Source organism: Ammospiza caudacuta, chromosome 7 (assembly GCF_027887145.1).
Source record: "Ammospiza caudacuta isolate bAmmCau1 chromosome 7, bAmmCau1.pri, whole genome shotgun sequence".
NCBI lineage: Eukaryota > Metazoa > Chordata > Aves > Passeriformes > Passerellidae > Ammospiza > Ammospiza caudacuta.
In genome coordinates, this window is record NC_080599.1 from 41,952,421 (window position 1) to 41,971,591 (window position 19,171).

General features: G+C 37.4%; 1 protein-coding gene across 1 annotated transcript in view; it reads right to left on the reverse strand.

Moving 5' to 3' along the window:
* Positions 1-19,171, reverse strand: part of LOC131559796 (BEN domain-containing protein 5-like) — a 558,988-nt gene that overhangs the window by 534,780 nt on the left and 5,037 nt on the right. The window contains exon 2 of the mRNA XM_058808276.1: positions 6,980-7,102. Within this exon, the coding sequence (XP_058664259.1) occupies positions 6,980-7,102 (123 nt within the window). The remainder of the gene's footprint in view (positions 1-6,979; positions 7,103-19,171) is intronic.

Below are 19,171 nucleotides of genomic sequence, written 5' to 3' on the forward strand. Positions count from 1 at the left end.
TACTTTCTGCATTTTCTTTAGTTCCATAGGTCATTAATATCTATTTTCCACAAGTTATGCTATCTGACTAATGCCATATGTGTTGGCTGGCATCACACTGACATCAAGCACTCCCCATTTGTAAAAATGCCTTCCATACTATATCTGTTTAGATATTTAAAAGGTTAATATTTAGTTCCATTTGCAATGCTGACCTAGCAAGAAAGAAATTAATTTGGCATTACAGCAGCAACATCAATTTCCCATGTAACTTTAGTAATGCATTTACTGGAAAGAGATTAATATCAATTCCATAAATCATTCACGTGCTTTTTCCGGAGTTTGAGACATCTGAGTAATGTCATATATGTTAACTGATAGCACTCTGTGCATGCTACATCCATTAATCTATGCCTACTGTCATCATTAAAACACATAGAAAAATTAAAATCAATCTTTTGCTCTTACTTTTTTCTGACTTTTAACTTGCAGTAGTCCAAAGGTATTGATACTCTGGTAGAGTAAAACTGCTCTGAACAGGAAACAGGCATGTTCAGAAATGGGAAATATTTCCTAAATTATCCCTACTGGCAGCAATAACCACTTCATGCCTTCCTTTGAAATGCGACATAAATTACTGTCAAAAATAAGGAAATCACTAAAATGTTTCATTAATCAGATACACCTTGATGCCCCAAAAGCAGGCAGAAAACAGACATCATTACTGAAATAACGCAAAGACTTTCATTCCTTTGTTTCTACTTTACAGATGAGCATCCTAGTAAAAATGAAAGACAAAACAGTTCCACCTGACTTAGTGATTCTAGATATACATGAGATTATAAAACAGGAAATTTGGAATACCAACTATTTTTGCTCCAAAACACAGTTTAGCCTACTACTAAAAGTGTTTGCACTGGAAGAAAGAATCCTTACACAGCTTTTGCACTTTCTATTTCTACTGAGGTGCCATTATGACACTTGCCTGTATTGCCTTATTCCTGTTCTAGGGTATCATCACAGTGCTGCTGAAATCAGGGGGAAGAAGGGTTTTTCTGTTCACTTAAACACAAACACACAGAGGGTCAGATTGTTTAATAATTTTGCAAGCACACTACAATTCTATGTTAGATGGCAAAAATACAACTATTTCTTAGGTTGGATTTCAGTTTTCCTTTGAGCATGATACTTAACAATATCATCGTATGTGTTGTCTTAGTTCTCATTTTTAAGTTTTATCAAACAAAAATTTCTATTTCAGAAAATGCTTTGCAAATCAAATTGTACAATATTTTACGAATTACAACTAAGAATAATCACCCCTAATTTTAGCTGTCTAAAGTTACATGTCAAGTCTTAACAACTGGGACAGAAGCAGCCCCAAAGGGCAATCCATCCTATATTATCTGTGCTTTTGTTCAGAAGATATCTTTCATGGTAAAGCTCAATGGCCTATTTCACGCCTCTAAGTGGTTACAATGAGATCAGCGGAATTACAATCACTTATTGCAATTTTGAGTGTTGTGCAAAGTGTTTTATAAGTACATTATCCTATTTTTGAAATATAGAAGGATATTTAAAACCTTAACAAAAATGATACGAGGGTACTTCTCAGTCATATGAGATCTCTTAATACATTGTAAGTTTTAACTTTTTCCAACTGATTAATATCATTTGCAATCCGTCAGCACTGAATTTTTTTATCAGGTTTCTAATGCAAAATATTTTACAAACCTGCTGCAGGAAAAGACAAACCAATGTTTGTGAATCATTTTCATTGCAAGGTGGTGGTACAGCAGTTACCATAATTTGAGGCTTACAGTAATTGAGATTGAATCTAAAATTTTACAAAACTTTAATTACAATCTTTTGAACATAAACCACAATACAGAAATTACCCAATCATAACATTTTTTCATAAAAAAAATAAGAATTCATCCAAAGGATAGAAGATTTAATGACTCTTGGCGGAGTTCCACTTTTTGGTTGAAATGAGAATAAAAGCAGACAGCAGCTTCATTTCTAATTTCAAGAAACACAGTATTTTTTAACAGTTAAACAGCATTATATTTGATTAACAAGCCAAAATATATATTTTCAAAGCCTTATTAAAAGCCCCTGTATTTAACAGTGTAAATGCTGAGATTTACAAACCTCTGCGAGCCAACACTGCTCCTTCAATTCTCAAAAGTAATTATAAAACAAGCAATTTGAGCCACAAGCAGCAGAAACTGTCGAGCTTGGGGCTTTTAACCATGCTCACAGCACATCACAGTCTGCAGCCTGACTCCAGCTCCCTCCCATATTCCCTCTCCATCCCAGGCCAGGCAGGGCTGGGGTGCGGCCCCGAGCACGCCAGAGCCACCAACCAACCCATCCCTGGGGACTGCAGCCCAGTGACACCGGGCAAAAGGAACATCTGAACCTCCCCTGCATTCTTCTGCAGCAAAGCCACACCTGGCAGAGTCAGCCCAAGGTTTTCATCTGCCAGTTCTCTCCATGGACAGCCCAGGGAGGCAAAAGCTGGAGAACAACAAGAGCCCACCTCTGTGATGGAGCCAGGAAGGCAACTGGAGGATACATCCTGCAAACAGCCTTGGCACAATGAGAAGAAAGGTGGGGCTTTGTAAGAGCTGAGTAATTCAGTTTATGTTTTCTTTGTTCACTTTGCAAAATACATAGAAAAAGCTTCTCATGCATCATGTTAAATTCATTAAAAATTTGTGACCTCGTGCAGAAGCAAAGTTATTGCAGATATGTAAGCTCCCGGAAAAACAAGCGGCTTCCAGCTCTGGAGGTAACATCTCTTACAGTTAAAATGACTAAGCAGATAAAACAGCTCTTAGCCACAATACAGAATAGGCTGCTGACTTAATGGATGCCATCAGGAATCACAAGCACGAAGGCAACACAAGACAGTAGAGGCAGATGGCTAAACTTTTAAGTCCTTTAGATAAAATGTCTGAAATACCAACTCACCTTGAGTACGAAATGCCAGATTCTTTGAGGAACATGTTCATATCAAAATCTGGGCCCTCCTTAATCAGGAAGGACTTTTTTGCATAGCAGAAATTAATACATCCTTTAACCCAGAGCACTATGTTGTGCAAAATTCCCATTTTGACAGAACAGAGGGTGGGATGAGAGGTAAACATTTGTACAGTTGTGCATTGCTGCGAAACTGATGAAACTGCGAAATTAATGAATATTAGGAAACACAATTACAACTGACCAAATATATATATTTCAGATGTATACATTTAAATTTGCACTGTGTATAGGTAGCTGTGCTTCCATTTTTCACTGAAACTAACTCATGTTTCTTGCAAAAACTTAAATTATCGAAAAAGTATGGCTTGGTATGCAAGAAATCTGAATTTTTATCATTTTCTTTCATGCTAATGATAAATCAATGTAAAAAGTTTCTTTTGGCTGTATAGATTCTTAAATATTAATAAAGATAACAAGTAAGATTACAGGCAGAACATTAACTATGGGAACTTGAACTATGGGAAGCACAAATTCCTCACATACTTGTAAGTTGATAATTCTCCACCTTCTTTACTCTTCTGTCAGTTATTAATAAGATAAAGGGCTGAGGCCCCTTTCTTCATTTTCAGTAATTGCATTTATTTCACAGCAATGATTTTTTTTTCCCTAGTAATAGATTCATTAAGGGTAAGTAAAGTGCCAGGCACCAGCTGCACTGGTTCACCTCCTTCAGAAAAGAACCTGGACAATATAAGGGTTCACAAGTTTTACAGAAGTCAACAGTACCATGCTATTGTGAAAAAGATTGGACTGTAACATTGCAGAAGTAAATAGATTGCAAGGCATGTCCTGTAATAAACTCCACACAGGATTGGCACCAGCTTATCTGGGTATCATGTTCACCTTGGACCACTGCCAATCAAGAAAGGCAGAAAACAGCTGGAGATAGGCCAGAGGAAATAAAAACAGCTGGAGATAGGCCAGAGGAAATAAAGAATGAGAGAAAATTAGGAAAATGTGAGCACTAAGGAACCATTGAAAAAAATAGCAGTTATTTAACCTGAGGAGGGAAAGGCCAAGGAAAGATATGATAGCAGCTTTCCATTTAGTCAAAGAAAAAAGGAATAATCTGCTTTCTGTGCCTATAGGACTGGACAAGAATTAATGCCTTTTTTGTAAGGACATTTCTACATAGAAAGAAAATGTTTCTTATATTGAGCAAATTGCAGTGTTAGAATGGATTGCTGCTTTCTCATTGAAACTCACTGAAAGTCTCTGAAAAAGATAAATAACTGTCAGGAATGGCAAAAATAGCTTATTTTGCCTCTCAACAACAGAATGGATTAAAAAGAAATCCCAGTGCCCAATTCTATTTTTCATTATTTTTTTTGAAAGCATGGCACTTCAAAACAGCAAGCTGGACATTGGTTTTCAGACTACATGAAAACACACCTCTGTCTCAAACAAATTCATACTTTTCCATGTTATTTAATACAATAATTATAGCAGTTACTAAAATGAAACCACTTTAAGTAGCATTTCTTCTGCATGTATTAATATTTTTTCCTGATTTCTACAAGTTTAATACCCCTTCTCTATTCTGAAATCTGTTTACTTCCATTTCTACAATATAAAACAGTCATTGAAAAACAGGTATTTTCTTTCTATCAACCAGACCTTTCAAGAAAGCAGAGAATGCAGCCAAAAAACGAAAATCCCACATTAAAAAATATTTAATACAACGTCTATTTTAGAATCATAGAATAGCTTGGGTTGGAAGGGGTCATAAATATAATTTTGTTGCAACTCCCCTGCCTAGGACAGACCCACCATCCACTATCCCAGGGTGCTCAGAGCCCCATCCAACCAGGCCTTGAACACTTCCAGGGATGGGGCAGCCACAGCTTCTCTGGGCAACCTGTGCCTCCCCAGCCTCATTGTAAACAATTTCTTCCTCATAGCCCACCTAAATCTCAGTTTAGACCCCTTTCTCCCTGCCCTGTCCCCACAGACCTTGGTAAAAAGTCTTTCTCCACCTTTTTTATAGGCCCCCTTCACATCCTGAGAGGCCACAAAAGTCTCCTCAGAGCCTTCTCTCCTCCAGGCCAGGCAAGCCCAGTATTGCCAGCCTGTGTCCATCGCAAAGGAGCCCCTGGAGCATCTCCATGGCCTCCTCTGGGCCCCTCCAGCAGGTTCCTGTATTTCTTCTTGGGGGGACCCCAGGGCTGGGGGCAGTACTGCAGGTGGGGTCAGTTTTACCATCTGTTCTTTGAAAAAGGCAATTTCAATAGGATATTCTATTTAAGGTGGTACTCAAAGAGCATCAAAACAATATTATAAATGCTGTATCCTGCTGTGTGGACAATAGGGTGGGATAGATTTCATTATTATCAACAATTTCATAAGTTATCCAGAATCAGTTAATTTGCTTTGACCAGTCAAGGTACTCTAAGCAATTACTTGGCTGACATAGAACAAAAGATGAAGTGAATTTACATATGAAGTGTACACAATATTACTCTCACTCTTCCTAATACATTGTGATCATGAGGAAGTAAATGAAGGTATTAATTTCATTCACACTTGTGTTTTGGAAGCGTCTGAATATGCAAAGCAACATCACAGCCTCATCATGCTATAATGTAAATAAATACAGTATTTCAAACAGCACCTGCTTCTATCATATTCTATTATTACCAAAGTATGTAAAGTATGAACATTACCTTTGAACTGAATAAACATTTTAATTTAAAAATATAATTAATTCCATTGTTCAAAAACTGGAATTAAACCATCATGCAATGACTCATAATACTTCACAAATAATTTGATGACTGCTACTGATCTTTTTTCATTGCTGAGAAGTTTAGCACAATAAAGTAAATTTCCCAGCTTGGCCATGATTCATTTCTTAAGCTGTTTTCTGATACAAAAATGCAAAAACCCCACATAACTATTATAAAATAGCACTCAAGTATGTTTAAAAATACCAAACTATTGTCTGAACCTTCAGAGACACACCTTAAAAAAATAGTCTTTATTATTCACTGCATCATTTGCACTTTATACATAACGTAATCACAGGATTTAAATAACTGAATTTAATATTTATCCAGTAACTGGCAGTCAGTATTCTACCCTGAGGGATGTAACTTTTTATAAAAAGCTCATTTTACAAGACACTGGAGTAGTTTTGGCATTACCATCACCTCTCACATAAACCATGCAGAAAACTATAGTTTATCCTGCCAAATGCCTTTTCTACATATGGTGTTTAACAGTGCTCTGTAGGTCTGAAGGCCAGTAATAGATTTAAGCTAAAAATCTGGTAGCACACATGTATGTAACACAAAAAATTAAACAATGCTACATTTTCATGGATATATTTACCTACATACCCCAAATGCATATAAGCAATTAAAATTACCCTTTAAATTAATGTGCTAACTATAACTCCTGTAAAAACAGTTTCAGTTTGCAGCAGCTTCCTAAAGTTTAATTCTCCTATTGACATCAGAGGCAGAACTTCCATTAACCTCAGCAAAATAGGATCAGGCCACAGGAAACCCAAAGTAATATATTTAAAGACAGCACATACAGATTTTCAAAATTCTCTAATTATGCAAGGATGGGCTGGGCACTTTACTGGGTTAACTGCCCCAGTAAACTTCTAAATTAAAATTTTAAATAGCACATTTTAAATACTACATCATAAATACATAAATACTACCACATAAATAATGACAGAATAAAATCCTGTTATGTGTCCACATGTGGTTAAAGATGGACTGATGAAATTTTTATTGTAGGCAACAGCAACCTCACAACCTTTTTGACATTTGAAGTCTGACTTGAAGTCAAATGTGACTGAAGGGAATCAGCTGGATTTGTTAAGTAGTATTTAATGTAAGTCTTCTTAATAATTAAGACACTTCATAAAAAGATTAGTGATGGAGTTTAAAATGTTAATATATTGACAACTGGGTAACATAATGCTGAAAATACTCACCACTTTCAAAACAGGCATCAAATATAAGATGTCCTTTTTTGGGCTGCCCACAGTAACCAGCTGGGAGAACAATGTACTTGCTCACGTTCCCTGCTATGATATCATCACTTCCCATGGCACTGCCTGTTGCAGTAAAAGTGAAAAAAAAAAACATGAGCATAAAACAAAATATATTTACTATATAAAAACCAATAGAAGGCTACTTCCCCACACATTTATACATAAAATAAATTTTTCACCATTTAACATCTGCATCAGTAAATTAATTCTTTCTTTTCAAAGTGTATAGAAGAATTTTGATATAATAATGGCATAATTGCTAAAGCCTCTCTAAGGGACAAACTACCCAGCCTGGTCCCTTGCATGTTTATCACATGAGGCTGAGCCCTCTCATATGCATTAGTCTGATATTCAGCTGCATCTACTTCTTTCAGCAGGAATTCTCTAGCTTTAGATCCTGCTGCATTCCCTGGAACTGAACTCCTCATCAGGTTCTTTAGCACAACACTCAGAAGCTTCTTCCTCTCTATCAGCATTAATGGGATCTTCTTTCTCTATCTTACTGCCTACTTTCATGCATCTTAAATGAATTTAGAACCTTTGAGACCATTCACTCTCACTCAAATTTGAAATTTTAGAATTATTAGAAGGAAGAGACACACGCCCATAGAGCCATGTGACTGAGCCCTCCTTGTTAGGAAACAAAACTCAGAAAAATAACTTGAATAATTATACTTTTTAAGGGGCATTATTTCATGGTAAAATATAGAAGGACATAAGTTTCCATTCAATGGCATGATTTTTGTCAAAATACATCAGTACTGAATACACTGAAGGCTTTATCCTTAAGTTAAAATTATAATAAATTGCAGTCTGCAAAATATTTGTTTCCAAATAGGGACAGAAGAACACTAATTTTTTTTTTTTTCCATTTGAGATATGTACAATAAAGCAAGCAAATAATTGTATATTATATCATAGATTTATATTATAGCGCAAGAAGCACTCAGCACTTTCTTCACTACTTACAGCTTGGACAAGAAATATTTAACAATAGAAAAACTATTTTCTGTATTATAGAAATGAAGAAATGGTATAGCTTCAAGTGCAGAAGGCATGTGATGGGATAATGGGATGATAATATCTTATTTCACTCTGATAAATAGGGCTACTAAGGCTTCTAGAAATAGACTTTTGGTCTGTACTGATTTTTTTGACATTTAAATGGGTTATGGGGGATGATAAATGTGACATAAAGCTCAATTTGTTTTATTTTTATATTGAAAACTATTTCACACAAATGTTACAAGCAATTCATATTGTCCCTGAATGAGAAAAACAGCTTATTAATTAAAAGTGACCTTTCCATACATAAAAGTATTCCACCTCTTGAGGCAAAACACCTTAGCTGAGGTAACAAATTATATCAATGTATTAGTGACACCATAGTTAAATGGTTTGTCAGCCTTTCTATCATATACCCATATTTTCACAGGTACATAAATCCCACATTGAAAAATATGCAAGTCCAGGTCAATATCTGGCATATGAATCCCCACTCTTCCCCAGGAAGAAATTTGGAACTTACTTTCTTTGGGAAGTACTACAACAGAACAAACAGAATTTAGACCTTTTCTTACTTTATCATAATCTAGAATTGTAGATATTTAATAATGCATTATAGTATTTATTTAGCAAAATTATTATTTGTAACCTCTGGGTTATTTGTTTTAGACTGAATAATTACCAGCAGACAGCAATCTGTGGCATTTAAATTGTTTTCTTTAAGTGCATAATTGATACTTAGGATATTTTAACTGGATGCTTTTTACCAGTATGCTGATACAATTTGCTTAAAGCCTGGCAACAGCAGAGACAAACTGAGGCCTGGATGAGGCATCTGTGAATCTGCATGGCTGTGATCCTGTCCCTTGACAAAATTCACCCCTCTGCATTGAGCAAGCTGCAGTGCAGAGCAGCAGCCAGAGGAAAACTCTTGCTCAGTTTCACCTGAGTTGGATCAATACATCCCTCTTGCAGTTAAGATTAGTCAAGTTGGTCATCTGCAATCAAACTTCGTGGAATTAAGGATACAAAGAAAAATTAGTGGAAAACCTGCAAATCACTGTGAGTGCCTGAGCTGAAAGAATGGGAGGCAGGGCGTCACCTGAGTAGAGCTGTTTGAAGACTGGACTCCTCTTGGTAAATGTTCCTTTTGAGTCTCAACTAAAAGTAACAGACCTCTTAGAAATTTTAGAAGATAACTGGGAAAAAGCTGAAGAAACTAGAAAGGGTTACATTCATAGCACTGCCACCATAAGACAGCAGAGGAAAAGCAGGCAGAAAGAGAGAGTTACATCTCCCTGGCAATTTAGAAAATCTGCCAATGGAGACTTTACACAATGCAGAAGGAAGCTGTCAAGTAACTGTGTCCCAGCAAAAAGTTTCCATCTGCTCCTCCTGACCTAATGTAGCCCTCCAGGAATGAGAATAAAATCATCAAATAGCCTGCAATTCATAGTCATTTAGCAATATTACTCTCCTAGCATGCTCTTTATTCCACAGTAATTAGAATATTCCCAATGCACTATTGCTATATTTTGAGTTATATTATCTTTAATCTCTAAACATGCAAAACTGCTGGTTTTGAATGGCATATTATTCAGCAGCACAACAGCACCACGACCCTTCTGGCATGTTCTCCTTGGGTGATAAAGAAAAGGCCAGAGCAGTGCCTGACAAGGAGCCTGTGTGAGTCCACGATAAACCATGGCTTCACGCCTGTGTGCCCAGCAGAGGCAGAGCAGGGCTGGGAGCACATCACCACCCTCAGATGGAGAGAACAGCTACCCTGGGCTCCTCTGGCCAATCCTGAGATCCTGTCCTCACAACTGGGGAGCCCTCAGCACATTTTCCTGCCTGGAGGCAAAGATGTATGACAGAACCTTGTGGGGAAGGGAAATAGCTCTTCAATCTGAAATAAACTGAAAGGAAAAGAAGAGAATTAACTTAAGTACATCCTGCACGTTCCACTTAAGGAGACCAGATTCTCCTTTGAGAAAAAGGTTAGATAAGACAAGCAAAGGCAAAACCGAGCAAAGAAATTGTCTCAGAATGTAGTTCTTATTTTGTCAATTATTTTTCTTATGTGTTGTAAGACACATAGCTATTTTATTCTAATTCTTCATAGCTTAAACTCCAGGAGGCTCCAGCAAATCCCTAGGATTTACTTTTACTGCAGTATTAAACTTTAATGGTAATTTTCTATCAGGTATAAAATCTGTGGGTGCCTGAAATCTCTGTAAGTGTATAAGGCTTTAAAATAAAACCTGGGCAGAGTCTTCTGGTATCTGCATTCATCACTATTGTCATTGTGGATATATTTCACATCAAACTAGTGAAAATGAATAGAATCAGTTCCAGGAGACTGGGATTCGTGGGAGGGAGAGTTTGGAAATTTCCAGAGTTTCTTTGTCCTTCTTAAATTCAAAGGGTAAAGCCCAACTTTTTTTTTTTTTTTTTTTCATTTAGGAAAAGATGAAATCAGTATTTGCTACAATAAACATCATACAAATTTAAGTACATTTTCTTTAAACACTGTAGTTTTCAGAGGTAGGTACCTCTTTAGAAAGTAACAGGGACTCTGGATTGGGTAAACAACAAGCCCAGCTCACAAAAGTGCCAAACACGAAAACCCAGGGAGCAACCAGCCAGCAGCTACCCTCATGCTACATTAGGCAGGAGAGCACAGCTACATTAAAACAGACATGGAAAAATATAGCAAGAATTTGCCTGGAAAACCTGCATCTTTCTTCTAATCACACTGCCTAACAATGACAGCCAATTAGAAAGGTGAGGTAACACAAAAACCTACAACAACTGCAAGGAAACTTTGTGGAAGTCTTTCTTTAATTACAAATGTCATCAAGATACCCTGCATTCTCTTATGAGATCCTTATTTTAGAATAAAATTAGAATACATTTTGCTGCTGGAAACATCTATGGTATAAAGATCTAATAGCCAGATCCCTATCATCCAGGGGCCAGGAAAAATTTTCCAGGTATCCTAGATAAGCTCCATCAGCCTTGAGCAGTACTGTTAATAGAAACCCACACAAAGAAGTGAATCTGAACTCTTAGTACAGTTTGAAATGAAAAGAACTAATTCAGATGACCAACAGCAACTCCTATTAGCTCCAAAACATTCCAAGTCTCCAGATGAATACTGCTCAACTCACGCTTTGGCTAAGCAGCACTAAAGGAAGTTATGCCAATAACAGTGTCTGCTCCACAAACCTGAAAACAATGTCATTTTAGCAAAATTCTTTCAAATGATAGTATTTAGTACAAGTCTATAGTCTCAACAGCTGATTATGTTCTCTTATTCTTTGACTTTTTTTTTTTTTTAATAAAAGCTTTTATATCATTGTCCCTAGGCTTCAGAAACACTGATATTCAAGAGGACAAGCTATCTCTGCTATGAATTCTGAATGCTCTGCAGCCATTCTAAAAATTCTATGGGCAGCAGCAGTCAGGAACTTGGAATTCCAGCTCCATTGACTTAAAAATGCTAAGAAAAAGAAGAAAACAACTGTCATTTTGATCTTCACAGCCATGTATCCCAAAGCAAGGCTTGGGCATGACCCGGAGAATCTAAACATACTGCAGAGTGCTGTCAGTCTGAAATGTACTTAAATCACAGGCACTGTGATCTGAAAAGAAAGGGGAAAAAATGTATTTAGACTACAAATTCCAGGGTTTGAGACAATATCCAGCATGACAGCAGCCACACCTGCTGCCTCACATTGGGGTACTGAGCCCATTCTGTCACCATTACCTATTTCAAAAGTCCAGCAAGGAAAACATTGGTTACAAGAAAGCATTGTCATATAGCTTGGTCTAGCTCTAAAAAATGGTAACATTGTGTTGTCATTTAAAAACCAAATTTGAGATAAAGCAGCTTTGCAGCAATTGTCTCTTCAATTACTTTCCTCCTACGGTTTGACCAACAGACTGCTTGTCAAGTCTGTCTCCAAACTGTGAGATGATATTCATACAAGCAAAGTAAAGATGAACTATAGTTTAGTACAGATTAATGGGCAAATTCTGAGATTTGTACAGATTCACAGGTACTGAAAGTAGTAGAAATAAACTGCCATCTTACTGCCAGGTGCTTGAAAGAGCTTGTGGTCGCATCATAGGAAGGAAACAAAATTAATGGTTTGGGTCTTTAATTTATTGCACAAGTTACTCTTTCTTCAGAGGCTTCCCAGACAATATTACCTTTCAACTTTCCTAACACAACTCCTTAGCTAACCCACGATTAATTTTTATTTTGCGTTAGAAGCTTAAGTAGATCTAAATAGCTCATGCCTCTTTAGCTGCACAGACCCAAACTCCTTTACTCTAGCAGAAGGTGTGGAATTGGTGTCTGAGGCAAAGCTCAGGGTGGCAAATCTCGTTCTCATGTGCAAATATGTAAAGCAAAATGATCACTAAAGGAGGGGACACGTGGGGTGCCTATGAAAGGCTCAGTGGCACCACAAAGAGGACTTTGCCTGCAATACACTGAGCAGAAATCCCAGGGGAAGCAGGGACAAAAATGTACACGAGGTGCTTAGTCCAAAACAAAGCACTGACCACTAGGCTGGTCAAGTGTGAAAAGGTGATGAGAAATCTCCACTATTTGGTCCTTTCAAAAAGACCAGATCCACGTAGAGATACAACCATCAATCCAAGGTCAATTATAGCTGCTATCCAAAATCCAGTGAGGAACATTCAGCTGGAGATATTTGGCAGACACTGCTCGGCCCAATGACTCCTCACTCCCAGGGGCTGCCATTGTCTTACGAGTTTATAGAAAAAGAAGAAAAAAGTCAGCTTGTGTGGAGTTGCACTTATTTCATATGTGATATTTATTTCCAATCTTCAACCTAAAAGCTTTACTTCAAGACTACTCATTTATTATCTCAGTGTGGGCTATCCCCAAGGATATACCTTTCTGTTAGAGACAAATGGCAATGAAATTTTTTTTATCACTTCAGTGAAATCCAAAGTGTCCAAGAAAGCATGAACAGATTTTTCTACTGAAAATTTTAAAAAGCAATTAATGCTTTGAACTCAGCAAGCAAAAGAAAAAAAATCCATTACTCTTTTTACGGCATTTATAAGCTCTAGACTAAAATTCTACTGCGAATGAAAAAAAAAAGAATGAAAATACAGTTGTATTAAATACATAAACTGAAAAGATGTTTATTCAAAAACATTGTAAGGATCAGTGAATTTCATTATATATAGATTTATTTTTAACAAGTATTTGGTATCTTGATAACATCAAAGGTATCACATGATTCAACAGTTGCTATAGTAGCAATACTGAAGTAAAAAAAACACATCAAACAAAAGCATAAAACATATAAACAGTAAACAAAATTATAGTACATAATATGCAACACCAGCTAGCAGAAAAAAGAGAAGATAATAGCTATTGAGTTGAACTAGTCCTCAGAGTTGCATCCACAAACAAGTATCAGCAAGTCCACCCTTTCTGAGAAATAAGGGATGGCTCAGAGAATTAGCTCTGCATGTGAATGAGAGGAGATGCTGAAACACCAGCAAAGAATACACAGGAATTCAAGTTCTGGGTCAAGAAAAAGAAAATTTGGGAATGTTCCTACCATTCCAGGGGAAAATCTGTGTCTAGGGGTTCTGAAGCAGGAAAAGAACTGAAGAGTTAAAGCCAATCCCTTATGTGGTACCACAGAACTTCAAGAAGGGAAACTCTTCCATAGCATCCCATATATTTCTGAAATTTGTATGCAACTGATTTCCCAAAGACAAGGAGGGCATGTGACCTGCAAAAAATACTGAGTCAAGCACGCAGGCAATTGCAGGGTTTGGAATTGTAGTTGAGGAAATTTCAGGTAAGGGCAAAACCTGATATTACTCACAAAACTGGAAAAAGATGGTAGTGGTTGAAGTTACTCACTAGTATTTGCTGGTGCCATCCTAAAATGCTGTAAATATTTCCCATGCTATTTAATACTGAAGCAAATCAGCTTTTATATACCCAGGTTTGTGTTATATGTGATGGAGCATAAAAATAGTGGAAGGAAAGGGAGATATTCATGGATATATGCTGCGTATAAATACATATATACTCCTAGATAATATGTACACACCCATGTTTCAGGTGCCCTGGATGTGAGGCACTGATTTAACAAAAGCACGTTATCTTGCTTAAACTTGACAGCATAACTGGAAGAAGTCATGACAAAATAAATTTCTAATCCAAAGATAACTCACATGGAGCCAAGCTAAATGTAAATAAAGCATCTTAGATGTAGCAACCAATGCAGTGACCCTGACCCAAGATTATATAGCCTTTAGTTACTAACAAAGTTTAATCTCTCCAAGTTAACAACTCTGTGTGTCTCCTTGCTTGGGGACCAGCTGATTCTCAGCTGGGAAACTGAAAAAGACTCAATAGGTAATAAATATTCTTGATATAACAGAGAAGTAGGTAAATTTCAGCTTTTGCAAAAGGCCAAGGCTTTATTTCTTGTCCTAGTTTTCAGACTCCTCAGCCCTGACTATCACATTCAAAATGTTTGTCCACAAAAGACATCTCGTAAAAATACCAGGTATGAAGTACTATGGAAGCCTTTCAAGAGTATCAGCAAGGTCAAGCACGGAACATATAAACAGCACTTCTTGTGTTTATGAAAATTACCCTGCTCATGCCAAATTCCCATCACTTTTCATGGCTTACTGTGCCTGCTGATTGAACAGGAACTTCCCAAATTTATGTTTAAAGAGATGTCTATGCCAAAGTGTGGAAGCATGAGGTTATTTGCTGAATCCCAGGAAGGCCAAAGGCAGACAGCATGGCTGTGATGCTGAGCTACCAAGCTGGATCATGGACATTATTGCAGGGTTAGCACTGAGGGAATACAGCTGTGCTTTCTAATTTGGATAGGGCTTTGATCTCATTCTCAGCTATTCTTCACAAGCAATCAGCCTGGTGAGTCTCAACACAGGTCAGCTGTGGCACTACACCAAACCAACTATTAACAGCTATTTAAATTTTTTCATACCTAAAGTGCAACTACTGTAAATTTCTTGCAGATGCACATCCAAATTTTTTAAAAAATATTTGATTATCACTAATTCAAGTGTTCAGAGACCTCAATTCAATTTCTGACTCAACCACTAACATCATTATGGTGGTAATGAATCTTTATCCATGGGAAACTGAGCCTTCCATGAGAGCTCCAGGGCAGGCAGAAAATCCTGTGGGGAAACACATCAGCAGCTTTGCACAGCACCATCTCTCTGTTCAAGACCCTGTATTTCCCAAGGGACTGGAACAAAGGTGGTCACTGCAGCTGCTTGGGCTTCCATCCTGAGTGTGGTAAATGAAACCTGGGCAACCTCAGCACACAGACAATTCCCTCCTGGTTATCACACACCATTCCTTTATTCTTCTTTGGGTTAAACTGCTGTTTCCCTTGGCTCTTGCTTCCTATTCACCTGTTGTTTAGGGATGTAGGGATGTCTTCTGCCAGTTAACTTAAGCCAGCAATAGTTTCAGCCACAGTTTCTTCACTTTTGGGTTACACTCTTCTTCACTATTGCATATTTAAAATAATTTGGGGATTTTAGTACTACTTCTGAAATAATTTGTTCCCCCAGGTTGCTGAAATCAATTACACTATTAATTACTGCCCTAGTTATAATTACTCATTGAAACAACTCCTTTCACTTCTTTGTTTAGAACAGCAGTCCTCCCTACTTTCCAAAAGTCCATTCCAAAAAGTAGTATTTTAAACCATCCAGAATTTCTTTGATCCAAGCATTGCCCACTCACATTCCCTTTATTTAAAAACATAATCTAGTATTTCATTCCAAACAATTTGATCATTGCAGTTTTATTTTATTCACAAAGCACCGTATAGCAGAAAAAAAAATTTAAATATTCTTTCAGAATTCCCATTTTCTAACATAAAAAATGTCAGCAAAAACAAACGATCTATTAACTGTCTTGCATCAGCAACATAACAGGAATAAAACTACAGAGAACACTACTAACTAATACAGCATATTCAGCAGTTTTTTAACTAAGCAAATACTAAGTTGATACAATATTTATGGGAATATGAAATGCATACAAAATATTTCAAATATTCAGAACACAAGCCAAAAATTCCACCTTCAAGAAGGCTTACACAGAGAAAGCTCTGAGATCAAATTACTGTTTATTTGTACTGCTCAGAAATAAAATAACCAGCAGATATAGTGGTATTGTGCCTAGTTACAAAACATCTGCTCTTCTGGAGCACCACAGGCTTTGGGTGTAGGTAAGCAGTACAGAGCCAAGTTTATCTCACAATCCTATTTCACATGGACAGCTCCCATGAAATAATGCTGCTGCTTTTGGATTTGTATAGGGTATTTGAGGAATTTTTCATTAATCAAACACACCATACCACCTCATCTGCATTTTATACGCATGAAAACCTGATAGTGACTTGCCAGGCTTCCCAGCACTGAAGTTGTCTGTAATGGCAAAGTGCCTCTGCTGCTTATTGCAAATGAAAACACATCAGCAGAGCTGCAATGAATCCAAACAGGCTCCCTTTGCGATGGATTCCTGCTGCTCTGCTCTGGTGATTCACGGCAACTGATGTTCCACTTGCTTTAGTGGAGATTGAAATTCAACACATTTTTCAAGGTGCTTATGAAACAAAATGTAAAAGAAAATTTTGCTAGTTTTCACTCATGATTGTGAGATCCACTGCTAAGTAAACAGCTCTGTGAATTAGTATTTAAATGGAATCATTAGAGAGCTTATTAATCTAATAGTAATAATTTAGGACAACTACTTTTTCCTCCATTCCCTTTTCTACGCTCGATTTTTGACATAATGCAACTATGAAATCAGCTAGTTTACCATTCTGAGAGAACAGGGATACATATGGATATTAGAAAATATATGTATCAAAACATAGAAGTTTTAGTCTCTAACGTTTATACATTACTTATCCTAAAACAGAACCAGTCACGAAAAGCATTTACTATGCACAAATACATCAAATTCATTGCCAAACATTTGCAGGATGAGAGCCCTAGATTTAATACTGAAGTTCACATTCTGAGTTTGAGAGTCCGCGACAAAATGAAATGGAAGTCATTATTATTTTGGTAGAGCAGTTTTCCAAACCATTTCAACATACAAATAGTAAAATTACTTCAAGAAACTTATGTAAAAATCCAAAGTTAACAAATACAGAACTTCTTAAATGGCAGCCTTGGCCTCTGTGGCAAAGTCAAGAAAATTGGTTGTGAGGACAATGTGACAAGGAAGCTGGGATACAGGATACATTGATGTGTACCCATAACCAACTTCAATTAATTGTAAATTGGTTTCCCTCTATTATAGATTAATGGCAGACACAGCTTGAGCCCAGAAGAACTCATTATCTCAGGTACAGTGCAATCTAAACGTGGCAATTCTGCATCAAGGCTCTGCCAACAACCTTCGGGCATCACTTGAGAAATCTAAGCTGGTTTCTACAGATTTCCATCTGTAGTTCTGGAAAAGGGCAGCACGATCAATCCTCCAGAAACAAGAGTGACGGAGCCTGATGCACACACCCAGGTGGCCGTGCTGGAGCTGCTGTGCATCAGCAGCACTGCTGTGAGCAAAGCAGCACGGCTGCATCTCAGGGACATCAGCAGGAAACAGCTGCACAAACCCTCCGTGTCCTCCAGCACCTCCTTTATCCAGGGGCTGCTGCTTTCTGTCACCAAGTTATCAGACATCTTCATTTAAAAACTTAAAAACAGGGAATGACGACTATTCAGCCATTTCCTTCTGTCCATGGAGGAAAGAGGAAGAGGAAGGAAAATTTCCCAGCGCAGACAAGTTGTTCATCCCTCCTGTGGCAGCTGACAGCTACTGTGTGAGGTGCCCCACCTGAGGGGTGGGCTGGTGCTGCAGATCTGTGTCCCAGTCCTGGTAGTGGCCCCATGTGGAGATCAAGCTGGTTCCATTGTAACACAGGGACATGACTCCAAAACCCTATTTTATTCAGCATTGAATCTATGTAGCTCTACTTCCAAAAACAGAAAAGCTATGTAGGCCACATAAATGCATTCTGAGGTTGATCTGGTCTTTTGCATGAGACTTTAGCCTACTAAAAGCAATGACAGCCACACTAAAGAAACTTGCAGAAACTTCTGTTTTACAAATTTCAGTATAAAACTTATTAAAATTCTCAATGTGTCTCATTTTACTTTTTACAAATTCAAAAGCCTCCTCTCACAAGTGCTAGTAATTAATAGGGTGCTTTGAACTTCACTGAAAGAAAAAACGTTGGGAGGCTTGAGGTAAGTAACTTTTCAAAGCTTTGATTATTCGTCAAAGAAAAAATGTATGAAATATGGCTAGGAAATGGTAAACCATTCAAAAATGGCAACTGGAACACCAACACATTCCTGTTTCTTTCTTTTTCTGAAATTATATCTGCTGGCTGTATAAAGCCTTCATTAGTATTTCTCAGGTCTCCTTATATGGCAAATTATGTAACAAAAATATGATCAAAGCTTTAAGTACCAAATATACATTAGCAGCTCTTCTTCAATGAATTTTTCTAGTGGGGATTTTTTTTCCACTGGATAACTGAAAAATGTTGGAAATTACCTGAATAGCAGCCTACTGGCAACAGAGTCTAATGATCACTAGAATATCAGTAGAATACCTTTCTGCAGCAACTAGAGTTAATTTCTGTACAGAACTTCAATGAATATTTCACCTTACACAGTTAAAACTGAAACAGTTAATAGTCTTACAAAGGGCCTCAGATTTACTAAGAAACCTTTCTCTAATGTCCCCTGGATTTCCAACTGCTCTGGCTGAAATGTACCAATGCAATCAGCAAGTTCTGGCAAATGTCTTTATTGAACAAAAGCCATTTTAGATTTGTTTACAAATCTATCCTGCAGCATTTTATAAACAACTGCAAACAGCTCCTTCTGCTGTGTGAACATCTGCAAGGCTGGGCCCAGTCCCCGCACAGTTTTTCGGTGACGTTTGAGGCCTCCTGGTGTTGATAGGAGGATACAGTGGGCAGATCCCTTCCAGCACGAAGGCTGCAGTGTCTCTGGCCAAACACTGGAATTCTGCAATGC